This window comes from Oxyura jamaicensis, chromosome 1 (assembly GCF_011077185.1).
Source record: "Oxyura jamaicensis isolate SHBP4307 breed ruddy duck chromosome 1, BPBGC_Ojam_1.0, whole genome shotgun sequence".
In the NCBI taxonomy this organism is placed as follows: Eukaryota; Metazoa; Chordata; class Aves; order Anseriformes; family Anatidae; genus Oxyura; species Oxyura jamaicensis.
The window spans coordinates 12,810,018-12,837,565 of record NC_048893.1 but is presented as its reverse complement, the minus strand read 5'-3'; the positions used below and the strand labels follow the sequence as shown (position 1 = coordinate 12,837,565).

Genomic DNA, 27,548 nt, shown 5'->3' with positions numbered 1-27,548 from the left:
AGAACAGTATTATATATAAACTAGCATCAAATAAATAATAAAATTTAATTCTATTATAACCTCAGCATCTACATTATACAAATGTCATCAAGATGGAACTGCCCTAGGAAAATTTTGATGGTATCCGTCTTTTTTTGTTGTTGTTTGTTTTGTTTTGTTTTGTTTTGTTTTTTTTTAACAGTACTCAGAAATGAGAGTTAATTTTTGATGCCATTCAGATTTCATTTTTTTACTAACATTGCTTATAAACAGTGCTCTGTATATAATCATATTGTGGTCTATATGAACTCTGTCTTCTTGAGCTATAGACTCTTGAGGTCTAGTAGAACTCCAAGGCTTGCAGAACTTTTTAACTCTATCATTATTTGGCACGTAAAAGAGATAATATGGAGAGGTAAATTAAATAATAAATGCTTATTCCCTTGTTTCATATTTCTTCCATTCTTTACATTAAAGAAGTTTGAAAAATATATGTTGATAGTTAGTTCTCTCCCTTTTTCTCCACTTTATTGCACCACTTGTCCTCTGAAAAACTTGGAGTCTCTCACTCCTGAATCCCTTGCAGCATGTCCATCTTGCCTCCTTTTCTCTTATGGCCTGAAATATACCCTTTTTGACAATGCCCTTGATGAATGGTGGCACCATCACCAGCATCTTCAGATACATACTGGCACCTCTAGGTGACCACCCTCTCTCCTTCACCATGATCGCACGGTCTCTTTAGGTAGTAGCCCACACAGATCCATCTTGTGTGATGAGAGAGCCATTAGATTTTAAAGGGTGTTTATTGCTAGCCTATACAGCAATACTTTGACAATTTCAGACCATTGTGAAAGTATAAAAAATAATCTTCAAGAGAGGTGCACAGCACTAACTATCAGAATTAATAAATGGTGCATCCATTTCCATATGAGCACCACAATAAGAGATTTTGGCTGAGGTAAATTTGGCACATCAACTGCTCAATATTTCCTGGAGCGCAGCAGCTCAATCGCAGGGGCAGAAGTCTTAGACAGGTACCCAGCAAGGCACCTGCTCTCATAATTATGACATAATGATGTTGCAGTGGCGGAGGTCATAAGGATGTCATCACACAGGGTCATCATGATAACAGCTCACAGCGAGAGCTGTGTTCCGTTCTATTGTGATACAGAAGAGCAATCACCTAGGAGAAGGCTTGGAGATGCTGCACTAATTCAAATAAAAATAAATTTCATTTTAGGAGAAAATAATTGAAGCATTTTACATGCCACTTGCTGGCTGTTTTTACTGCCTAATGGCTGTTCTCGTAACAGGTATTGTACAAATATTATACCACCACAGCTTTATGATAGTGTTTTCCTAACAAGGCATTGTTTTCCTTTATCCTCTTGAATGGTTTGAATCCTTTAGTTCCTAATAGAAATGTAACATATTATCCTACACTCTTCTTAATAACCCTCTTAGCTCAACGTAAGCTGTTTAGCCTAAGATGTACATTTACTTGAGACTTTTTCTGTGAAAAATGCATTTTTGAAGCCTTAAACAGTAAGCAACTCTCTATCAATCTCTGTAATTTCCCACCAAAGCAGGAAAGAGTTTAAAATTGCAAGTTTGAAGAAATGAATAATGGAAGAAAGTCAATCTCTTTTTTCAAACACTTCACTAGATTGAGGTCAAATGTTGCTCACATATGACACATCAGTTGCAGTCAGTGACCAAGAACATGCTTGAAAAAGCTCACCCAGCTCCTATCAACATTAGTGTTTATGTAAAGGATTATAACTGATGTGAACAAATTACTGAGCTATGTCCTAAATGTCCTAAAATCCAAAAGATAAACAGTAGAAACATTTCCAATCAATATCACAGACTGCTTTGCAAAACAGTGAAGATGTTAGGGCCATAATTTGAACGACAGTTTTAACAAGCATATATAGAGAGAATGTGTATGGTGAGTTAAGCTGCATAAAGCCTTTCTTCTAAATCCAGATGTAGGCATTAACACGCGCATTTGAGATGGCATGCTTATTTGCTAAATGCAAAGATGGTTAGAAAAAGGCTTTCCTGACTGAGGATAAAAGCTGGAGTACTCTTTAATTTTGGTTACTGCCAAGCTTATTTGAACTACCACAATAGTTATTTGGCTCCATACCAAAAAGTGGCAATACAGTACTTACATGTCTATGGATCAAAATTAGATGAAAAATTGCTGTTTCTCATCTCCAAAGCCATTTGCTGCACATTTTATAGGCCTCAAGATGCCTTTTGTAATATGTGATAACAGAGCCAACTGAAGCATCTGCCTGGGAAGAGATTACTTTAATTATGGACTCAATGTCCTATTTTCTGCAAGTGTTCCCCAGTGAATTTCTTACTGCTAGATGAGAGGTGTTATGATGCACATTAAAACCTACAAGTCAAACAAAAAAGGTTGTAAAAGTGAGACAAGGACATAATGTCTCCAGTCTTGTATTCAGTGGCTAAAAAATAACCCCGAATTCTATGATGATAACTTTTGAATTAATCTAACACTTGTTAAAATAAATTTACAATAACATAGAAAAAATGAACATTAAACAATCTCACCCTTCTTTCCTAATCCTATTATGTGTTGTAAATTGATCCATAAGTCTTTAAAGTACTCACGTTTTCCTTTTAATTTTTTTCAAGATAGTAGTAGTTCCCAATAATATAACATGAAAAATGCAGCAAGGAGGTTTTGTGTTAGCTCCTATTTTTGTAAAGTTTCTTGCTATTAAGGTTTCATTTGCTTTTCACTGTGGTAACATTGATTAATATTAACTCACTTGATATGAAAGTGGATATGCTCTACGTTTCTATAGAAATTGTGTAAAACACCATTGGCTTGGTGCTGTTTAATGGCTACTTAAAATATTTGTCATTCTCTCTTTATCAACTAAAAAAAAAAAAAAAAAGCCTGCAGATCTTAATAAGCAGCTGCTGCAATGATGAGTTAAAAGTTTTTCTTTACACAAAACATAATGGAAGAGCTCTAAAGACATTTTGAAGATGCCGTGACAGCATGTGAGGTACTGGGAAACTTCCCTCAAATTTGTCAGACTGCGAAAATTATAAGGGAAACTGACATCTCCAGAAGACATAAAAGTTAAGAAATAGATGTTTGAAGTGCATTTTACTAAGAGGGCCATATCTGATAGCATTTGGAAGTACTTTGATATTTACAGTTAGAAAGTTTCATTCTCTTAAAACAGTGGAAGGAAGGCAATGCTCAGTCCTCTATAAATAACATCAGTGAACATTAAGGCTTTTCAGTTTGCTAATTTTAGAGTAACTGTCTTTACTGAAGAAAAACTAACGCTGAAAAGGATATCACATAGTTGGTACTTCACTATCCGAGGCAATATGGAGATTCCATACCCTTGAAAATGGAAGAATTTAGCTAATCATGCAGCTTCCAGCCTCAGGAGGGGCTCCTCTCCTCTCAGAAATAAGACCGTTGACTCTTCCTCATGGTTTCCAACACAGTTTGGGTTGCCTGGGGAATACCTGCCCCAAGCGGAGTCCCTGCTGTCACTTAGCCTGAGCTTGTAAACCTGATCACAGCATGACATGCTGGTGAGTTAGGTTTGGGGATACCCGATCTGGATCTGCAGGACTGAATTTGGGCTTGGAAGTGGCAGCATGTATTCTGTCCGGGCTGTGGGTACACTCGTTACCTCACATGACAAAGGACTGAGATAAAATGTGGAGCAAGCTGAATCACTCAAAGTTGGCTTTTGGTGGAGCCATCCTGGTCTTGGAGGAGCTGGAGGCCCCCCCTCTCTGCTGCGTGTGACAAAGTGTGACATCCTGAACTCTGGGGGCTGAAACAGCACCCATGCAGAGACATGTGGACTCCACTCCCATGGAGGGATTAAGGATTAAATCTCAGATCCCTTGTCTATCTCTTAGGTTTTGTCTTGCTGATTTTTTTTTTTATTTTTTTTTTCTGACTCACTGCTCTGACTGCAAGAAGCTGCCTGGTTCCTGGGTTTAGTGGAAGGGACGTGAGCACCCAATTAGCTTGGGTGAGTGGGAAAATCCTGCTCCGTGAAGGGATATCCTTGGACCCAGGTGGGAACTGGGTCAGTATCGACCATTTCCAGTCTCATTCCTTTGCTTTTTGGTCTGTTATTGAAAAGATGGAGGAAAGGGTCACTAACAGCCATGGTTAACAGAACAGAACTTGGCTGCTATGCTAGAAGCTGGACACTGGGACATTGGTGAGAGGCAGATGTGCAGGAGTGTGGCTGGTCAGACATCTGCAGCCCTCCTGGGAGCTTGGGACAGACCCTCTGCCTTGGTCGGGCTGTGGAAGCTGCATGTGCCTGAATCCCTGTGCCCAGGAAACTCTCAGGTGAGGCACGATTGCAGATGGAGCTGGGCTCCCTCAGCTGCTCCCATGTGCCCTACATAATACCAGATCCCCTTGCAGCACTCAAGTCATGCTGAATGTCATTTGAAATTTCAGCTGCCATGTTCGTAAGGACAAACATATCAGCCGTCAGCCTCTTCCTTGCCAGCAGCCATGAACCTGTTTGGGTATTTCCCTGCTTGCCAGGGAGCGCTGACCTTTCCTCTGGATGAAGTGCCTGGCTGTGGAGCTAGTTTCCCTTCACTCCTGGAGTTGGCACTCTTTTGTGGGTTTCTGATGTTTTTAGCCAGAGCTTTGTGTTTTAAATAGCATGGGCAATTAGGTCATCGTTCCAATTATCTCTGTGTAAATTTTTGTTTTGCTTTAAGGAATTTATTTTGGAGTGACCTTCTTACAAAAAAAAGGTCCCAGGAGGCTGGACTTCATGTTGTTACTTAACATGAAGAAAACATCTTTTCTTCAGATAGTGGTGTTGTGTCTTCCAGTGGCTTTGACCAATAAGTATTTTCAAGCTGTCTGCATTGCAGATTTGCAAAGAAGCAAACCGGAGGAGGTTGTTTTTGGAAGTAGCTCATGTCCCTCTCCTGCTACGTTAGCTCAGCTGTGATGGTCACCAGTGTGAGGGACGGAGTTGGACAAAGCCATGCTCCTGCCTCTCTCTGCCCCTCTGGACAGGAGGCAGTGGCTTCCTCCTACATCAGCAGGGACCCACAGCTCAGACTGCCATGGGAAGGGACAAAATGGTGACCCTTTCCTCCCTTTCAAAGCCACATGAAGGACCTCTTTCTGGGAACCACTAATTTAGCATTATAAGCTGTTGATCGTGCTGATGGACAGGGAATGTTGGCTTTATTTCTTAGGGCGGTAGTCCCCAAGAATAAGTCGTGCTTTAAAAAGTGCAAATCAATATTAATTTTCTGAAAATTAATACAGTCCTCATGTATTTGTTAGTGCATTTATTTGTGCCTTTAAAGGGATAGCCATTGGGATATTGAAGCCAAATTTAAATTTAACTTTGCAGTGCCATATGGCACAAACTTAAGGCCCTAAGACTCCAGGAGTTCATGCATTAAATTGCCAGACTGATGTGGTGGATAAGTAGATTGTCATAATAATCATTATTTTCAGTACATATAGATTGCACTTGGCCTTTTTTATTGTTAAGCTTTTAAGGGTTGATCTTTTAATGCTTTGTTATGATGCACAAACTAAGCATCTCAGGAAGACACCGGATTGTTAGCATGTTTTAACCAAATGAAATACAAATGATGAAAAGATCTCACTCTTACTACTTTCTAGGATATGTTAGGAATGTTTACTTATATTTGTAAGGATATTTCCAGTGTATCCCACTATGGATCTAACCAGTAGCTAGGACTACTATTTGTGACTATGTTCGGAGTTCTGGAATAATTTTGGCTACAAGTCTCAGTGGACTAAGAGAAGAATTAGAAATTATATATATATATATATATATAATCAGAACAAATATTCCTGAGTCTGACAGACGTTGTGTAATTGGATAAAGATGACTTACATTTGTCATAAAGGGGAGTTTAGTTGCAGTGGTTTAGTTTTGTAAAGGTAGTTTATTTGCATCTGTGTGATGTAGAGGACCTGTTTCATAGGTGGTTAAGGTGGATTTCAGACCTGGGGTTTTGTCCCATTTTTGCCAGCAGGGTTTTTCTGCTGCAGAATGTGACTGGTAACATTAATAACCAGATGGAGCAGAAAAGAAGCTTTTGAGGTCAAAGCCTCGATACAGTAGGTAACACCCTTGGATGATGATCCCTTTGTACCTGGGAGCTGGTCCTGGAACTATGCATGCATCAGACCTCCAAGGGATGTGGCATGTATCGTGGGGCTTTCAGCTGCCCAGAGGCTTTGGTGAGTAGCTCTTGGGTTGAGGAACTGAACACATCTAGCACCTGAGGGATAGAAACCCCAGTGGAAAAAGAAGTGTTAAAACAAGTTTCTGAAGCTGTTGTGAACATCATTAGATTTTCAGATATAGTAAAAAATCATAGTGCAAGTGAAGCTCAGCATTTGTTTGTGCTGGAACCTTTGCATTACTCTCTTTAGCAGGGCTTCAGCAATAACTTTAAACTTTCAAATTATATTTGAAAAGTTAATAGATTTTTAATAGACATGTTTCTTTCTTCCTTTTTTTTTTTCAAATTGGTAAAATAATAATGTTTTTAGGATGTACTCTGTGTGAAAAGTTTGAGCACAGAATACATTTCATGGTTGATTTATGAACCTCTTCAAAATATGGTTTATAATGAAACTCCGTCAGACCCTTAACAAAATTAGCATGACAACAAGTAATGCAATAATAATTTTCATGCTTGTGCATTCCTACAAAATTTCTTTCGCTAAACACTTGCCAAAGGCTGAGAGCACTTCCAGCCATGGCTGGGCAGTACCCGATGGAGAGTGCACCAGCTGAAAGCTGGCTGCCTGCTGCACATATGGGAAGTTGTGCATTCAGAGAGTCTGTATGGGTGAAGTTAAATCAGCAGTATCATTACCAAAATAGCACCAAACTAAGAATAGCTCTCTTCAGCTATAGAGTGACTGCTGATCTACTAAGGCAAAATGTGAGAAGTGTAACTTTGGTGCTAACAATACTTTATTTTAGGGTTTTGTTACAGTTAGGAAATGTAGTTAAGATAGTAGCTAGGAAAAACAGTAATGATTTGTACTGTCATTGTTCATATAAACAATCTATATTTATCATTATATTTTAAAGCTTTATTCTGATGAATTTTAAAGCTGAACCTGGTCTCTACAGACTGAAATTCCAGTGCTTTGCCTATATTTAATACTTGCAGTATATGCAATTAGATTCTGCTGCTGTGTGTCTTTGGGACTATTGTAGAGATAACCTGTGCCAGAGCTGGATAACTGGGTCAGACTCAGGATTTTTAATGTGGAAAAGTCTGGGCTATGGCTATCTCAGTATGTAACACCAGCGGTTTGCCACTAGGAATTCTGAGGGCATTATGCTGACCTCAATCTGCTCATGCAACTACTGGAACAATTAAAGAGCAAGAGCTTTTTAATACAGCTGTTGATATGTAAATGGCTGTTGGAGGTTGTAAAAATAATAAAACAAACAAACCAACAAAAAGGTTCGGGGGAAGACTTACAGTGAGTGACTAACATATCTGTGGTCTCCCAGTGACTGCTACAGTTACTCATAGATGAAGCTAAATTTTAGCATTGAGGCTGATATATGTAGAGTATAATTACCCTTTTATTCTAAAAACATAGTTAAAACAATGTTAGACTAAATGGTTTCTTTTCAAAGGAAAAGTTAATTTAGGAGGTATAATTCCAGATGGGATAGTTAGAAAGAGCTGTCTTCTGTGTTTCCCACTGGCAAATTCTTAGGATTGTTTTGGGAAATACAAAAATGTGTGGGAACAGAAAAAAACAACCTGGGAGATAAAAAAAGAGAGTGATCTTGTGGTGAGACGGTGAAGCTCATGGGGGAACAGGCTTAGCCAGGCTTACGGGGAGTTTGTGCAGAAAGTGAGCAGCCTCCCTATAGAAATTTTGAAGGGAAAAATAAAATAAAATAAAATAAAAATTAAAAAAAAAGGAGAAATTACTGAGTGACTTCATTACTCTTCCAGAGCCATTTTTATTAGTTTTACTGGTGTTTCTCTGCCAGTGGCAGTCCTCAAATCTCCATTATCAAAGCAACAGATTACACGATACCTGTTCTGGAGATTACTGGTGGATTGTGGAAAGGGGCAGTGGTAGAGGAGCCAGAACAGCCTGGGAAAGCCCAAACCCAAACGCCATACAGATCATGTTCTAACAGTTCCACCAATTTTATTGCCTTTTTAAGCACTGTTTGCTAATCAAGATAAAAAGTGCTCATGAAAAGATTTTACCTTAATGTGTATGAAACGGGGACAGTGGTCATCTCCTGCACTCAGCCTTAGCTCTCAGCTTTCTCACTGCAATTTTAAGAGTGGAATTTTTCCTTGGAGTTAATAGAGTTACAACGGAATAAAACAGCTGCCCTGAGTGCAACAGCACACAAATTATCAGACTGCTATTTTATCCTTTTTGACCAGCTAGGCTAAATATCATGAAAGAGCTGTATTGGAGCACCAGCAGGCATGGTCAGGTTCATGGTACATTAAACAGATTTCTTGGGCTTGTAATCTTGCCCTTTTGAGCACAATTACTTCCCTCTGACTGGGTTCTCTGAAGCTATTAGCAGATCCAACAAGGAGGCTGAGATATTTGTGAACAGCTTTACGTAAGGGGTTCCCTGTTGGGGTCATATGTCAGGACTGGGGTCCCAAAGTTCCTGGGAAAGCAAACAACTTCTTTTGTGGTCATTGCATCCATCATACCAGTTGTGGCCTGCACAATAGGGTCATAATCCAGCTCTACAGTTGCTACCTCACAAATTGTAGAGGATATGAAATTGGATTCAATTTCAGGATTCAAAAAGTTAGGACTGATACGTACAGTTGGAGTGGTTTTACTGTTTCTGAGACACAGACAAAAATATATATAACTATGCTAAGTAGTTACAGAAAAAACAACACTTGAAACTAAGTTACCCTAAATATTGAAGATTTGACCTTAAAAAAACAGATTACCTGGTTTTCCTGTCAAATTCTCTCAACTTTAACATCTCTTGACTACCTTTAATGACAAATGTTTTTGTAAATTAATCCTCCATTGCACTCCCATTTTAGTTTTCTCCCAGGAGAATGTTTCCAAATCTCCATGAGACCACATTCTGCTATTTTAAATCCCATTGCACAGGACTGTATCACACAAGTAGCCAGCCCCACCACATGCAGTGTGAGTACCAGCATAGCTGGTAACCAGCAGGTGAGCTCTTCTCCTGAGACCACGTGTTGGTAACTCAGGGTGCAAGCACTCAGGACCTGGCTCATTGCATGCAGGTGCTGCACCAGCACCATCAGGCATTTGGGGAGATGCCTGCACAGTCATGGCACTGACTCGTAGAAGCAGAGGTGTAATTCAGAATCAGGGTACTGGAAAGGATCTGGTGTAAAGGATGGCATAACTGCAATATTTTCTTCCAGACACAAATTGTGTCTTGTTTTAAAGAAATCAGTTCTCACACAAAACTGGTTACTCTAAAGTTTGATATGTGCAATGTGATTTGATAAAATTTCTTGGTCAGAAGTCTCACATTTTTACCAGAAATGGCAGGCATTTATAATTTGCTACACAAGTAGTTTAAGTATTTTAGCATAATTTAGAGGGAATTAAAGGCTTGTTATTTATTGCCTAGTTCTTTGTAGGAGTGATTTATAAAGCCATGCTCTGCACTACTTGTTACTTTGCATTCTCTGTGTTAGCTGTATCATCAATATCATTAAATGAATTCACAGTGACATTGCTCTGGAACTATGGTTTTTGATACAAGGGTTATGGAACATAAATCAAGAACTATGTATAATTCATAAGAGGCACCAATCTCTCATTTAGGTGTAGGTTGGGCTAGAAGATGTCAAAAATATGCTTTACAATACCTCTTCTGATTGCATTCAGACTCTCTATATGCCCTTATGTTCTGTGTGAGAATAATATATAATAATACGGTGCAGTTTGTCAAGGGAATAACATTTGTGTTTTTATTTATTTGTGTACAAATGGTATCATTATTTTTACCACAAGACACAAAGGAATATATTTACATGAATATACTTAAAGTGATTCATAAAGGAATCCATAAATATAAAGATAAGTCTTGCCTATTCTATGCTATAAATACTATTGTTGATTATTTAAATTACTTTTTAAAAACCTAACATTTCTAGTATTTCTTAATGTTATTTTCATTTCTCTTCCCACAGAAATGTAAATAAACCCTCTCTTCATTATAGTCTTCCTTTACTTATCTCTTTAAATTCTTCTTGAACTAGTGCATTGAAATCCAGACTACTGGAAAGCATATAAGAACATTTATCTAGTTTTTTTTTGTTTTGTTTTGTTTTGTTTTTTAACTTTTTATTAATTTTATGTAAATATATCTGTCCTTTTTAGCTTTTGTAAAGAAAAAAAAAAAAGTAGTTTTAGAAAGGCTAAATTTAGAATCAGGTATGACTTGAAAATGTGCTTTTATTTCAGTGTTATTCAAAGTGTGTATGAATACTTGACAGTGTCATTCACATACAAAAGTAATTTGAAGAAAAAAGATTTAACTCTTCATGCTATTGAGGCTGTTTATTACAGGTGTTAGGCGTGCAAGATCTGTGGATGATTCCAGGGCTGTTACTCACTGAGTTTGTTCATTGCTTGTCTGTAAGAAGTGGGACATACTCTTAGATATTTCTTGGAGTTAGCAAAATAGCCATCAGGTTTTAAATGTGTGACTGAAAGAAGCTGCATTCATGGGAGAATACCAATGTTTATACCCAAAGCAAAACTGGAAAAAAATGTGTTTCTGAAGATGAAGGATTATTGCTTGTTTACTATTTTAAGCTTTTGTTTAAAAATTGTTCAGAAACAAAATACTATAAAAGAAAGAGATGAATATAACTTGTCACTGGACAGGGAGAAAAATCAGACTTGAGGCTCCTTATGCCACATCTTTCATGCCTTATCCTTGTGAGTGAATATAAATTTGGAATAAGCATGGTGCAGTTAGGAAAAGAGCTGCATCCCCACTTTCACCACCGCTTGCTGTCACTGCTGCCTCTCCTCGGGCAGGAGTGGGTGGGCAGGACCCATCCCACTCCCTCTTGTGCTGCCCCGAAACTCCTTGGCAAATGGCAACCACATTTGTTTCAGAGTTCTGGCATGCCCCACAAACTGGGATTTCTATCCTTTTTTCAGGTCCAGTAAAAAGGTTAGACCAACAAAGACTCAAAAGCTTGAACAAATATTTGGCCTGTCACTGAGATGAGAACATGTGCATTAGGATGAGGGAAAAATCAATTTAAATATACATTTAAATTTAATGCACAAATCTGGAAGTATTTTTTTTTCCCATTTTCACTTAAAAATATGTTGGAGGTGAACTTTTTGGATTAATATTATCTTGTTACCACAGTTTTGCAAATCAGACCATTCTATTTGTAAACAAGACTTAGACACTTCTAGGAAAAAAATCATTTATGTGAGAAAATCAGAAATTCCTATTAGTATTTTATGGGTTCCAAATATTCCAGAAATTCTTTATCTTGAATGTCTCCTTTGTTCCTCCTTCCCCTGCAAAGATAGCTTGTTTGCCTCCAGATATCTAGCACCCTTTGCTCCCACTATTGTGCTGGGTTATATCAAGGATGTGAGAAGTGAATTTGGGGAACGTCTGAGGACCCTGGGGGATCCCTTGGTCTCACAGCAGGGGGTGACCCATGTATTTGTAGACCTTCCTCTAGACACCTCTGAGCATCCAGCTCTGCAGGCATCTACCTCCGCAGGCCTCCAGCACCCAAACTTCAGCAGACTATCTTGGGATGATTTGGTTTTGTGGCAAATGCTTTTAGAAAGGATACTGAGAACTTGCAAGGAGGGAAAATGCCTTTGGTGCCCTGAGACCCCAAGGAAGGAGCCCAAGACATTATTTCCTCAGTTTCACAAAGAAAACTAATGTCTTGCTAGTTGTGGCATCCTTAGGCAGGATATGAAGGTGCAAACAAAAGAGTTATCATGGATCTACATAATTATATCAATCTGTCCAAGACACAGAGCTCCAATACATGAACTAACTGCAAGCAAGCCCAGAATTTCACCTTCTAGTACTTCTGAAATAGCAGTGACTAGGGTAATTTTTCTTCATTATTTTGTGTGCCATTTGATTAGGAAGGTTTTGACTCAAAATAGGTAACTGCAGTGCATGGTGACGTAGTAGAGTCAATTCCTGGGCAAGTGTCCAGTTTTCAGACAGTCAGTAAGTTACATTAACATTTGCCATCACCAGTATCAAAAGGTGCTTGTGCCAGTTAAAAGCAAGTAAGAGAAAAACATGCAAGAAAAATAATTTTAATCTGGGGATGTTTAGCCTTAGATATATTGCTGGACTGATAATGCTGTTTATCAACGCATTCTTCTTCGTACACAAATTATTTTTGAACACGTAGGTCTGTTCCAATGAAAGCATACAGCAGCTTAAGTGTCTTCAATACATTATTCTGGGTGTTTGAATATAGAGGATCCTGCTGCAGGAACCAGTGGGGAGTATTATCACATACAGGAGGAGTCTCAATTGAGTTGAGAGATAAAAAGAAAAATGACACCAGTGTGGCTGTGATGACCTTGTGGTTTCGATGTCACCTCTCCTTACCTGAGGTGGGGAATGTCTGTGTGCACACTAACTGTCTGGCAGCACACAGGGAAATACATCAAGTTTCACACTACCCAATAAACTCATTGTAAAATCACAAAGCAGTATAGTGCAGCATACCTGGCATCAGGAATGCAGCTGGAAATTTCTGACTTTAAACAGAATCTTTTGTTTGTTTGTTTGTTTAAAGTATATTTCCTCCGCCACCCCACCCCCAAATAAAATGGGACTTTAATATTTATTCTGATATGAGTTTCAGAACTGTTAATTCCTATAAACATTTTTTTCCGTAAAAATAGACTATTAAGAAATAAGATGCAGTTCTTTTAAAATAAAAATCAGTAGGACCAATGTTTATGCACTAGAGAATTAATTTTAGCATTTGAATAGCAAATATATTCTTCAACTTTTTGTTGTATTTTGTTGTGCATAATGAAGTATGTGAAGTGATCTGGAAAAAAAAGAGCAGTTTCAATTATGCTCCCTAAAACCAACAGATCTTTCCAATGTTCTTATTGGTAAACTCTTTGGAAGATCAAGTAGCAGTGTGAAAAATATTGAAAAGCAACACTACTGCCAGCTGCAAATCAGTAAGGTATTCCTCTACAACAAGACAACATGAAAAGTTTTGCAACAAGTATAACAAAAAAGATTTGTAAATGGAAACCTGAATAGGACTCATGTTCTGGTTGACTAAATATATCTAAAACATTTATGATGAATCCTGTTTCTCTTTGTTCAGGAATTCTCATGATTTTTCATATCATTTTATTCATAGTCAATAATACAGCCAGAACAATGTTTAGGTGCAGTATATACTGAGAAACAGGAATAAATAAATATTTTAAAATTCTGAACGTAAAAGGTACCTGTGAAGATGTGTCCACTGAGTATCAGTGATATATAAGCACAGGTCTTCAGCTTCAAAGCAACAGTTTGGCCTGAGGTCAATAAATTTAAAATATGAAATGCACAGCAAAATCATGCAAGGAATCCAAACTTACTATGAGCCAATTGAATGAGGGATCCCAAGAGATGGATGCACCTGGAAGCTAAAAGACATGGATCACCAGCTGTATTTTAAAACATTGTATTTGTTGTTGGCAATATATTGTTTTTTCACAGTCTTCCTACTAGAATAACATAGCAGAGTTAATCTCTGCCATTGAATGAAGTCTGTCTGTTTCTCCAGCATGTGCCAAACAAGTGGTACGACATAGTTAGGGTGCTATTTTTACAGCATTGTTTTCAGATGCTGTTCTCAGAGATGTCTTATTTTCTTCTAAATTGATAATTGTATCTCTGTCATCCATACACCTTTACCAGTTCACAGTTTACTGTTATTCCTGCCATCTGTTTGATGGGTCTTGCTTCAAGTCTTTCTAGTCACAGCAACATGCATCTACCCACATGGGCAGAATACTTTATAGCCTTTGGTTCATTGTTTCTTTGTCGCAGTTTTTCAAGATTTCAGCCATTCTCTGTGCAGATGTGATTTTCTCTTCAGAAATCACGGGGTATTTAGTAATTATTCAAGAAGCGGAGTTACCATTTAAAAGGGGAAATGTTTGTTGTGACTTTATATGACATTCCATCAAATCTATTCTGACTCTGTCCACAATGGCAATTCTCAGACATCTGGCCATTTTCTTGCACAGAAAGATTTAACTTAGAGATGGTATGTTACTCTTTCCCAGTGCCAGAAGACTCTGATGGAGCCAGTACTTGGTGTATTTCTGCCAAAGAGACTGCTCAGAAGCACCAAGGTGCTAGAAAACCTCTGCCTGCCTTAGCCTGACACAGTCCTGAATTTGTCCTGAACAGCTTACGAGATGTTTCTTTCCCTCATGGCACAGGGACTTGTATTAAATGCGGTGGTGCATCTACTGCATAAGTTCATTAGTTGAAGTTGAGAGATTCACAAGAACAATCCCACCTCCTATGATGCTGCTTATTTGATGCAGACATAATAATAATAATAATAATAAAAAGTTAAAAGTTAATACATGTGGTGCTCTGAAAAGCCATTAGCATATCAATTTTGAGACAAGGTCCTATTTCATCATAAGTGTTAGCTCAAGTTTGCTGTTTTATTAATCAACCATAAACTTCTTAGCTATACAAATTACTCATGAATTTCCCTAATTTCCAGCACCATTCTGTTATGTACAGCACCAGATGTGCAGGTCTCTGATGAATGCCTTCATCTGGAACACTTCGTATTTGGGATTCCGTGCATGGGAATTAGAGAACGCAAGCAATATTTCATGTAACAGAGCAATAATTATTTTTAAGTATTTGAAAAATTCACCTTCCTGGCAACATTACTGAACTGAATTCCGAATGTATTCATTTTGATTAGGAACTGTCATTAGCAAATAAATGAAGAGTCAAAGTCTGGTTACATTTTACCCAATTTTGCAATGTTTTTGTTCATCTGGGACGTACAGAGCCCAATGTTGTGACTGTACTGAAGAGTCTCAGAACACCATCAAAATATTTTCCTACAAAGATTCATTCTAGTGTTGTGCTTATTCTGCCAACAATTTCTGAAAACAAATCTATACTCAGAGGAAAAATGAGTCAGGAACAAAGAACTGACACCAACCATCTATCCTAGAAGTACTTACGTTATTACTTGAAGATTCTCTCTTTGCTTTCTTTCAGGGCTGTGGTTATAGATCTCTCCATTAATACTCTGCTTAAAGAGAAGGGTTTTTAGAGTTGGATGGCTTTTTTAGTAATAGGTTTAAAGATTTATTACCAACACAGTATCAAAAGGAGGTGTTATGGCAATGTAGCTTAGTGGGTAATTTATTTCAGAGTGAGATAAATCACTGATTGCTTCCTAGTGAGAAGCAGGGGTTCAGACTCATTATTGTTGGAACAGTATATTACATGGGAGGTTGCTGTCCAAATGAGCTGTAAATTTAGAGTGTTTATGCCTGTGCCAAGTGACTGACCAATTCAAGCGAAAGTTCACATGGCAGTTTTTGTTTAAAATAATCTTGATAACTTTAGCAGTATTTTACCATGTAAAAACATTCATGAGTACCAGAGCTGTGAGTCTGGACATGCTATCGCACAGTGTGGCAGAAGGCATAGCAGGGTTGTGTGTGTTTGATCAATGCAGCTGACTGCTCAATGCAGGAGGTTGGCCAGGGGACCTCTTGAGGTCCCTTCCAGCCTGGATTTTCTTATCATCCTATGAACTTCTCTGGGGTGTGAAGAGTCTGTGTGGCCAGACCACCGTCTCCTGGGTGGAGGAATCAAAGATTCTGCCTCTGGCTCAGAAGCAGCGTTACTTAAACCGGCCTCTCTGAAACAAATATCCTTTTTGATGAAACACCGAGCAATGCCATGAGTAGCAGAATCCATGCATCTTTGTTTCATGTGGCTTCAAGCAGTAAGTGCCCATAGCTCCCAGCTGCTCTCACACCACATGTCAGACTCTCCTGCAATAGCTGCGTGGTCCGCAGATATCCTCCTGCCCTTCCCTGTACATCCAGCTCCTGGTATTGATGTCAGACCTCCTCACTGTAGCCTCTCCAGTTTATGCCATATTCCTGATGTCCTTCCACCTGCTTTTTTTTGGCTGGAGTTCTGCAATACTTAACAAATTTGTCATTTTTTTTTCAGTGGCTGATGGAATTAATTATTCTCCTAAGGCAATATTTCACCTGTCTATTTCTGTTTGTAAGCTGGTATGGTCTTAAGGGATATGTGTTTTCTTCCAACACATAAATCTGGCTGAAAATTAAAAACCAAGAAGGATAAATAACTGTCTTTTGTATGATTTGTTACCCTGCTTTTTTTTTTTCCTTTCCTTCCCCCCCCCCCCCCCCCCCTCCCCCCGAAATCTGCCGTATTCCCATCTGGCAATTCCCATTGCAAGAGGCAAGTGGGGGCTGTAATTTCCTCTTGGGAAAGAAGGGAATAAAAAGATAAAAGCAGTAAGTAATGACTGTAGCTGGTTCTTCCATAATTTGATTTGTAGAAATCTGTTAAAGGTTTGTGTACTTCATTTGTTTTTCAGTCCTCTGGAAATATTTAGGACAGTGGGAAGAGCACAAGGAAACTTTAGACAAGGAAGGTAATATTTCAGTGTCCAGTGAAGCTGTAGGATGCGGAGACATGTCCCAGGGACACCGGGCTGCAGCCTGTGGACGTTTTGATTTTTGATGCAACTTTTTCTAGCTTTAGTCTAAAGAGACAGGTTTTATCTTTCCCTTATAATCTGCTTTACACAATGTGGATGCACCAGTTGCATCTCTGTAATTAATTTTGAACTGTGTTTGTTAAGAAACGGGGTTAATTTGTCTATATGAGGATTTCCCTGTGTGGGTTGTAAAGCAAACACGGTGGGTGAAGTTCCAGATTCTCATATGGTTCAGGTCATCTGCAGCTGCTGGCAGCATCCTTCGGGGATGTGGGCAGCTAAAACAGGTTACAGCAGGCTGCTCAAACCTTAACGGGAAAACGGATAGTGAGACAGAAGGCACGAGAGCAGTGAACTGAAAAAGTGTCCTTAAAATCATCCTTTTTTCCATTACTTAGGATTGTCCAGAAGCATTTTTTTTTTTAATTATTTTTTTCTACCATAGAAAAAATGGTAGATACATTGGTAGGTACATACTCTGTTTCAGATTTTACTCTTTCAGATTTTAAGCTTTTTTTTTAGAGATGGAGAGATACTGTACCACCTCTCTGGGCAGCCCACACCACTGCTTGGGCAGCTGCTGTCAGATCTCCCTAGGGTCGTCTCCTCTCTGGCTGAACAAGCCCCAGTCCCACAGCCCCTCCTCGTAGGGCAGATGCCGATGCCCCAACCACTTCTGTGGCCTCTGCTCAAGTCACCCCAGTTGATCAGCACTGTCAAATCTGATTACTATGCCTTGATAAGTAAAGGAAAGGATACTATTCATTGTATGGGAATAGAGGAAATAACCATGTGCCGTTAAATTCATTTACTTAATACCTCTGTGTTCCCTTAGATGTGTCAGGTACTTTGAAAATCCATATTAAGCTGTAACATTTCTTTCTATGACACAAGAAAAGACATTTTTGTTGTTGTTGTTCTTCTTGAAGGATAATTCAGGTGATTGAAAGACATTTTGATTAAATAAAGTCTTTAGAAGACTATAGGGGCAAAGTTTGGGAAAAATAGTATTTTTTACACAAAAAGAAATAATATATTCACTAGGCTAGGGCTAAATATGGACTTTTAATACTTATGAATACTTAACACATTAAAAAATGGAAATTCATGCAATCAATGTTTCACTAGGTAATAAAGCACAACAGATTGTAAAACCTAAGACAAGGACAGCACCCTCTCCCAAACACAGGAAAAGGTGGAAAACAGAGACCTAGTTGTTGGCATTGTGTCAGTATAGAGACAATGGATGCTTGTTCTATTATTTATATGAACTGACTGCTTGGCAGATGCCACTGAAAAAAAAAAAAAAACAAAAAAAAAAACCTTTATTTAAAATGTAGAAAAAATAGAATTTGCTTTCCTTTATAATCACACAATGCAAAATACTAATGAAAATGTTGGATTTCCTGTAGCTGGGAAGAAAGTATTGTCCTAATCTGCTTTCAGTCAGCAAGAGGCTCTAATCATTCCAGTCACATAAAAGTAGATAGAAGTGAAAAACATCTTTTTATTCTTTGATATACAGGGGAAAAGAGGATGGAAATGTTTACTTACAGTTTAAAATGGTAATTCTTATTTTTTTCCTCATTTTTAATGCATATTTACTGATCTGTTGTATCCCTATTTTGTACTCACTCCCTGTAACCAAACTTTTTTTTTTTTTTTTTTTTTTTTATGACTACGAAAGGGAATTCTTATAAATTATAATGTGTAGGGGATGGGGCTTCCTGTGCACCCTTCTGCTTCCAGAGCTGTAGCCACAAATCCACAAATCTCTGTAATATACTCAGTAATTATATGTTCATCTCATTTATTTTTCTACCATTTTTATTCAAAACTTGATTAAAGAAAGCACTTAAATATATATTTAATTCAACCCCCCTAATCAGAGCAACACTTCCTAAGTGAAGCAGTGTGGGGCAGCTTTCCATGTTAAACCATAAAGAATTAAATCTGCTTGATCTTCAACAGATATTGACATTTCACCATCATATTCCTCCCTTCATATTTTATTCTAAATTTATTTCTGGAAAATCATCATGTTCTCTCTTAAACATTTGTTTACTTAGATTTTTAACTTTTAAAATGTCAAAGACAATAACAACAAAACTGATCTCACCTCAGTGAATGAGATGGAAATTTTTTCCAAGATGACTCCAAACCCATGTCTCAGGATGGAGGGTGGCTTTCACAGCCTACTGATAAACCAGTTCTCCCAACAATGCTAGAAAAGACTAAACATGAAAAATCAATCAGTAATTTTATTTATGAGAAAGGGTAAGCTGACACAAATGAATGGCTCCTCATATCAATATTTTGACTGATATATTTGATTGAAACAGAAGTCTATTTTTGTATATTATCACCTGTTTAGGTGCTAATATAGTCACACTACAAAAAATGTGCAGAAGATATATGGGGATAGGTCTTGGAGCCCTGTTCTCTATATGTGTTGTAAGTGTGCACTGGACCATGTGTACAGTTGAAACCGTACACATCAGGCCAACACACGGAGGGGTGCACGGACCACTGCACACTTTAAAAGTGTCTCATTTGGAGTGTGGTTGAAGTTGTAGGTTTTTAAAAATGCATGTTTTGCACGGGGTGCACTGAGAGAAAAGTTCTGCAAGACTGGCTGCACGCAGGTTGGAGCTAGCAACATGGTAATGAGCACTTTACAGTGCATAGACTGTGTGTGGGAGGGAGGAAGTTCCCATCACTGCTCGTACTGTGTGTGGTTTGTCCCAGCCAGTAGAGTTTCTGCCAGCCATACCCATTGTGTTGCATGCTCTGTTAAGGGCAGGGTAGTCTCACCTAATACTAGTTGACATGGGTACACATATGCTGATATACGCTCCCTCCCATACACACAAATGCACACAAGCAGCTTTAAATGCTGTTTTAATATCAGACATCCACAAAAGAAGACTTTGATTTCTTTATTTGGTGTTTATTGGATCTTGCTGAGAAACCCTTTGACATTTCATCTGCACTTTTTGTCTCTCAGACATAATTTTTTCTGTCATTGTCATTTTCAAAATCTTCACAAAGATATTCACGCCACTCCTGCGTTAGACTCCTGGTGCCCTTCCCCACATGGGCTGACCCCAGAGGTAACTTCAGAGGCAGGAGTTAAAGGAGGTGGCTCTTGTTCCTCTTGCACTTACTCCATATGAATGCAAAGGAGCCCAAGCTCCTGATAAAGTCAGCCAGAAGCACAATGCATGAGCACGGCCTGCAGGCTTCAGCCCGGGGCAGCTGCCACAAGTGTGCTAGTTGCTCTTTGGCCTCTAACACAAACCCTGTTGGCTGTGGCCATTTTAAGCCTTTCCCTCTGAAGTCTTTTCACCTCTGATTCAGGCTTTCAGAACGAGCATGTAATTTTGTCCTCTTGAACAAATGCACACATAAATAATCACATCTTACTTGCCAGCTTTCCCTGGCAGCTTCAGCTGAATACAGCCAGGACAGATGACTTTTTTTTATAGTACCTCAGGGAAGAAACAGTTGGATAAAGGGAGGGAAAGGCAGAGCCAAAACCATGTTTTTTAGGATGCACATACCTCATCCCTGCTACTTTAATTAGACTGTGTTTACAAGTCAAGCGGAGGCTGAAAAAACAACTTAGAGGCATCCAACTAGTGCCCAAATGCCCAGCACCTCCTGAATCACCTCCTTGGCTGCCGTTGGAGACCTGGTCACTGGTGGTTTCAGCACGATGGGAGGCACAGGCTGAAGTACACAGCAGCATCACACCCTGCCCTGCCCTGTACTCGGTCACTAAGCTACCTTTGCAGTTCAATTTGAAAATATGTTTCAGACTCCCTCCGAGAAAGGCTGGATGCTCCTGCCCTGGGTATGTAACTCCCAGCAGACCTATTCCTCTTCTTGCTTTTTAATTTATGTATTTCATTAAAACCTCTTATTTGGGTAGTATTTTTTTGTGTGTTTCTGTGTGTTTTTGTTTTTTGTTTGTTTGTTTGTTTTTGACTATAGCCAAAACAGGACAACTCTTCAAGCAGAGATAGTTTTACAAGTACAATAAAGCATTAAACCTACCTAGTTTATTTGAACAATAGGGCAAATCTCTGCCCTGGCCTCTGGGCAGTGCTGTCATGCATCCTTGCTGCACACAGGAGAGCCTGGACTCAGCCCCACTCACCTTGCCTGGCTATTCTCTCCTGAGCTGAAACATGTAAAATACAGCATTCTGGCAGTGCACCCATATTCACTGTGGTATATAAGATACTTCAACATAAAATCATGATAGCAGTTATTCAGTATGAATGCATTTATTTTCCTTCCTAGCCCAGAGCCATCAGCATGGGGCATCTCCTGTATCACAGGGGAGTGGCAGGGATGGAGTGCAGTCCATGCTGTCAGTGGATCCCACTGGATTTAGGGGGGACAGTGCTATGCAGTTTGGGAGAAAAATCTCTGCTTAGTATAGCCAGCCACTGATTCCCTGGAGAGATGGATAGCATCCTTAATTTCCTCCAGTGGAAGTAGTCATGACCATGACACATGGAGAAGCAATGCAGGTGCTAGTGACAGGCACAGGGCTAAACCATGCTAATGTGGGGAAAAGGAATAACTTTTTATGAGGGCATGTAATGATAGATCAATGGGTAATTATTTTAATCTGAAAGCAGGTAGATTTAGATTAGATATAAGGAAGAAACTCTGAAGGTAGTGAGGCACTGGCACAGGCTGCCCAGAGAAGCTGTGGATGCCCCATCCCTGGAGGTGTTCAAGGCCAGGCTGGACTTGGGGCTTTGGACAAACTGGTCTCGTTGGAGGTGTCTCTGCCCATGGCATGGGGTTGGAATTAAATGGTCTCTAAGGTCCCTTATGATCCAAACCATTCTGTGGTTCTGTGATTCTTTAACCTCATTTTCCATGATCCTGTTAAAAAACTTTTGGGGGCTGTCATGAGAAGGAGTATTTTATTGTAGGAAATCTCTCTTCCCAGATGCCTCCTGAACAAGTTTGTGCTGGTGTCTGTCTTCTCTCTCCAGGGGAAGGCACAGGTGTTGCCAGCCCCTGTAGGAGCAGAGCGAGGGCCAGGCCGTGCTGACCCCAGAGTATGACCAGGTGCTGGCAGCCCTTGGAGGGAGGCCTGGGGCTGGTGCTCTGCTCCTGGGCAAGCAGCACAAAGCATGCTGCAGGAGGCTGGACCACAGGTTTGAGAACGGATGTGAACAACTCTGGACTTGTTTCTCCCACATTGCCTGAAGGCTAGCATGATTTGTGTCATCACACAGGGGACAAAATGATGTCACTTCTTAGGCTATGTTCAGAAGAGCTGGCAATGCTGCACTTGAATAAAGTGGTTTTAAGCTTGTTGGCAGGGTGTTACTTTGTCCCCCCACCTTTTTTCCTTTTACCAGAATTATTTTTTCCTTTTCAGTGACAGACAATCTAAAAGTCTTTTTTGGCACCTGATTTCACCTTTAGCAGTTCTGGTTTGGGAAGCAAAGTTGGTTACAGAACTCCTAGGGTCGAAGCATGGAGTTGGCAATGTCTTGAACCCTTAGCAAGCCTTGGCACCAGATAGAGGCTTCCAGTGTTCAGAGCCTTTTTGTCCTCTCTCAGCAGTTTATCTCTCCTTGCTCCTGTTAAAACCACTTTTTCTCTCTTCTCCCTTACATGGCCCCAAGCAGACAGATCCATCTAGACTAATGGAGGCGCGAAGTTAATGTAAAGAGGAACCTTATTACCTCTAAGTTGTTTTTCTTTCAAAGCCCTCACTTACCATGTCAGGACGTTCCTGTTCCCTTCCATTTTTCTTTTATTTCTCAACCCCTTGGAGAGATTGATTCCTGGGAAGGAGCTACCTCTGGGGACACACAGAGCACACATCCTGCCTTTTGCCTGGCTGACAGGTGATACTTGATGGGTCACTTGCCCTTTAGCTGGAAATAATTAGCATACAGTGACAAAGTAGGAATACAGGCTCATGTGGAGTAACACCAATTAATTAAGTACTCTTCATCTAAGCAACATTTAACTATACTGACGTCTGTACAGAGACTTCTGAAAAATAGTACAGAAATCAGTTAATATATACGTCAAGAAAAAAAAACTCCACAATTAATAATTGATTAATTTTCTTTCTTTAGTAGAGATTTTTTTAAACTTTACCTTTATTATTTTTATTATAATTACTATAGTAATTTCTTGAGTGTCACTATAGGGATGGTTATTTTTTTGGAGTTTTAAAAGTTAAAAATCCAAATTCATGATCCTGTCCTAATAAGCTCACCTGACAGGTAGGAATGTCACAAGTGAGGGAAGTTCAATAGAGGCAAGGTACATTTTGCATTTCTTTCTAAAAGTAGCTTAGCTCCTGTATAATTGCACTGCATTATAGGCATTTGCTCCATGTGTAAACCATAAAAAAAAAAAAAAAAAAAAAAAAAAAAGTGGATAATACTGGAAAACAGGAGCAATACCTTAATAATTCTCTGAAGCTGCCCTGGCTGGCGCAGAACTCATGCGTATGTCCAGTGCAAAACTAATGCTAACTTGAGCACGTTGTAGGAAGTGGTGTTCTTCCTGCAGAGCACCTCTGTTCCCAGGCACAGATCACTCCTGCCGTGGAGCTGCAATAATTAGCTCCTGGTCTGTGCTATCAAGCAAGGGATGATGGACGCAGGAAGATGCAGATAATTCTGAGGGTTGCTGGCTCCATCCCAAACCTCCCTTTTCTTATACATGGGCAAGTAAGCACTACTCAGTTTGGTGTTATTGGTATTGGTTTGCATTCAGACACATACTCAAGCTCCCCTCTGCATATGGTCTGTGTTTTGAGAGTTTGCTCCTCTCTGCCTCATAGAGGAGTTTTGTTGTTATCCTTGTTGCATACATCCTGAATTGTATCCTGGGTGAGTGCATAAACAGTTTCTCTGGAGGGTCAGCCCATGGCTGGTATAAGTTTTCTTTTTCTCTGTCTGCAAGCAGCCCTGTCTTCCATACTGTCAGAATGGGCAGATAGAAATGCTGCACAAAATCTCTTCTGTGCATTAGGTGTGGAATTTTCTTTTAGGTGTGTAACAGGGATCTCTCTGTATAACAGAAATCTTGCTGAAGACCTGGAATTCCCACAATGAAACACATTAGCAAAACAAGTCTGTTCATGCTGGTCTGCACCTAGATATGGCTGTGGAATGTCCTGCAATTTTATCTGTTAACCAAAGTCACCAAATCCAGTTCTTTTAAAGAAGCCTGGGCATGTTTGGTTTGGGAGATTGTTTGGTCTTATTCTGCCTGGTGTGTCCACATAAACCTGTGAGGGAACTTGCAGAAATGTATCTAGTGCATGTTCATCACAACACAGGTGTAAAAATTACTTGAGTTCATACTGTTAAATGAGACTTAAAGTCTCAGCTTTCTGGCATTTTTATGTCCTTTTTTATGTGTGGAGGCAATATATTTATTTTTATTTTGCATTGTGCACAGTATGGTCACTGCTCACAATAACAGAGGAAGAAATGCTAGTGGAGAACTGAGGCATGACGTTTTGCTGTATTTTACAGAAGTGTTTGAAATCCTAAAATAGGATGTATAATGTATATAGTAGGAGCTACAACCAAAACCTCACACCAGTAATGTGATCCCAGCACTGTGGCCAAGGTACTCTTACTACCTGGTGAGGCTCCACCTCAGCTTTCCCTACACCTCCAAAGCAACCAAGCAGTCCAACCAGCCAGATAAAGCAACAAGCACAGGGGAAGGGAATTCCCTGAGTGCCCTAACAGCATCAGGTAGCCATAATTTTGCATTTCTGGTCATACAAATAGGGGTAAATAGAGTTTTCCTATTTGAGCAGGAAGCAAATTGGATCCCAAAGAAGTTTTCCTGTTTGGCAGTTTGCAGATGAGTTTTACCTTCAGGGTCCCCTATATCTGAAAAATATAGCATTAGATGTGTTTTGTTGCTCTTCCCTGTCAGCGTAACTGGCCTAATAGCTGAGTAAAAAATGATCTATGTAGAGTTACCTCTACAGACCATGCCTTTATGCTCCTTCCTGACAGTTTCATGGGCAAGTCAGGTGTGATGCATTAGAGAGGGCACACAGCTGGCTAAAAATCACACTCATAAAGTTGTTTTCAATATCTTACTGTTGGGCTGAGAGGCTATTTCAAGGAATTCATATTGATCAGTCCTGAGTCTATTTATGTTAATTATTTCTGTTACTGACTCAGAAAGGGTGAAGAACATGTATGAGAGTGTATATAAGTCTAGACAGGTATTGGAAGAACTTTGGCTGCAAGAAATCAGAATTCAAGTCAGCACTGACAAATACTGATTTTGAAATCAACAAGATAAAATTAAGTTGCAAAGTTACACTTAGGAAATAGAGATGAAATGAGCAATTGGAAAAAAAAAAAATAATAATAATAATAACCAGCACTGTTAGCATGGCAGCACTGTAAGAGAAGAGCAAATCAAATTGCATTGGATCCCTAGCTGATTATGGGAAAACAAAATGACAAATATTTCTCCATGGTACATTAGGCAGCCTGTTAGTTGTGGGTCATTAATGGGAAAGAATTATTATGTAGATAAAACTGGTAAGACCTCAAGTATAGAAACACTACATGCTATTATAGGCATATCACTTCCTCAAAGGTAGAGGCAGACTGAGAGAGACCAGCGGGGACCAAGAAAATGGTATATTGTTCAGAAGGTGAATGGTTAGAGGACAGTCAGGGTCAAGATACTGGGCCTGTGAGTTTGTGGAGTTGGAAAAAAAAAAAGGAAACGAATAATGATGTTTTTCCAACAAGAAAAAAAATAATAATAATAATAAATAAAGTGATCCACTTGGATTTCTCTGAACAATGACAAAAATGAAAAGGAGAGAAGCAGTAACTCAAATGGCAGCAAAACCTAATACAGCGTACTAAGAAATGTTGTGGATACTACTTTTTTGGACAAGTTTTCCCTTTGTTTCCAGAAGGGATTTCTGGAAACCCATTGAATACATTTCCACCCAGAGTATCAAAGTATCTCTGTAGCTTATTGGATTGCATGACTATTAATTTTACAGGGCAGCAGCTCTACAGCCATTTCTTCTTTCCTGCTCTGAGACAGGTATGCATTCCCAGGCAGAGTGATGTGTTAAGTTCTGCAGTGTACCTACTCATGTCCTTCTGAATCTCTGTGCTAGTGCTTTATATTACCAGCCTAACCATTTTGGTTTAGGAACCTTTTTTTTTTTTCTGTGTACAGAAAAGATTCCTACAAATTGCTCTACAAGCTTGAAAGCAAAGAGTACAGGAAGAGGAGCAGAGGAAGAAAGCAGAATGGGACTTCTGATTCAATTACTCATGCTCATAGCCATACATATGCATATATAAATGAGCGTGCTACATTATTTATTGTTGTCTTTTTATGTTCACAGGGCTACAGCTACTCATAGGGGCCAAGTTATATTCAAGGATGCCTTAGCACAACAGCTGTGTGAACAGGGAGGTAAGAGCAGCCATCATTTTAAAAATACCTGGTAAATGTGATTTTTCATTGTTCTTGCATTTCAGTACTACTCATAATGAAAGTAAATTTTTAGAAAACTTTCCATCAGGACCTTCTTTATATTCTCAAAACGGATTCTTTCTTTGGCTTCACATCTCCCATCAGTGATCTGGCAAACCTAGAGTGATGTCCTCCCTGCTAAGCACTGGGGAATATCCAAAAATTGAAGTACATCTTATTGCCTTATATTTGTTTTGTTTGTTTGTGTGTTTGTCAACACCACAAGCTGAGTTTTAACTATCATTTGTGTTGACTATAAACGAAAAATGCAACATGCCTACAGCAAAACTTCATTTACCATCCAGCTCATGTGTAGCTTTGTGAGGAACACACTTTCTCATTTTGTGAAAGTAGAGCACTAAATTTTTGCCCTTCACCTGCAACTTTTGATCATTTTTATAGCTAAACAAAATGTTTGACTTACACTGACTAAAAATCTAATTGTTTGCACAGCTTATCACATATATTCTTTTGATGAATAACCTAAAAATAAATGTCCTGTTGTGAGCTCTTTTCTACAAACAGCACACTGCTTTGAACCTGCTTCATTAAAGCAGTGGGAAGTAGGGAAGGTATCCATCATGTCTGGTACAGGAGAGAAAGGAATCTCTCTGCTGATCCTTTTTTTTTTTTTTTCCTGCAAAATTCCAGTGATATTTCCATGTGAAAAGAGACTGAAGCATGGGTCAAATCAGGCTAAAATAAATATTTCAAGATTAGAAACATGCTGTCATACAAATAAACAATAAAAACCCTCAAAATACCCTTTTGGGCACTAAGGTGTGTTTTTGCTATGAGCTTGGGAATATCTGTGCAATATCTTTGTTGCTGAAATTATGTCAGGAACATTTATTGAGGTGTAGGGTAAGGTATGAGTAGTACCTCTGTGATATTAAGGGTAAAATATTTCAGTTTTCAGCTTCAGTATGTAGATTTTCACTATCTTAATATATCAATAGGAAGTAGGTAGGGGAATTCAGAGAGGTGACTACAGATAAAACCTAATAATCTTGGAGGTTAGAATTAGGTATATTTTGAATGAATTAGAAAAGTGTAAAACTTGTGCTGGCAGTCAGATGGATGTGTGATAATCATCTGGATGGAAGGTGACTGGGCCCAGAACATAACAGTGTTCTACTGTGTAGAAGGAAAAATGTAGAGAAATAACAAAGATATCT

At 39.1% G+C, this 27,548-nt stretch overlaps 1 protein-coding gene across 3 annotated transcripts in view; it reads left to right on the top strand.

Annotated features, from left to right (window-relative positions):
- RELN (reelin) overlaps positions 1–27,548 on the top strand; it is a 285,330-nt gene that overhangs the window by 84,799 nt on the left and 172,983 nt on the right. For all 3 annotated transcript variants that reach the window (XM_035347207.1, XM_035347218.1, XM_035347199.1), the window contains exon 4: positions 26,240–26,310. In XM_035347207.1, coding sequence (XP_035203098.1) covers positions 26,240–26,310 — 71 coding nt within the window. The remainder of the gene's footprint in view (positions 1–26,239; positions 26,311–27,548) is intronic.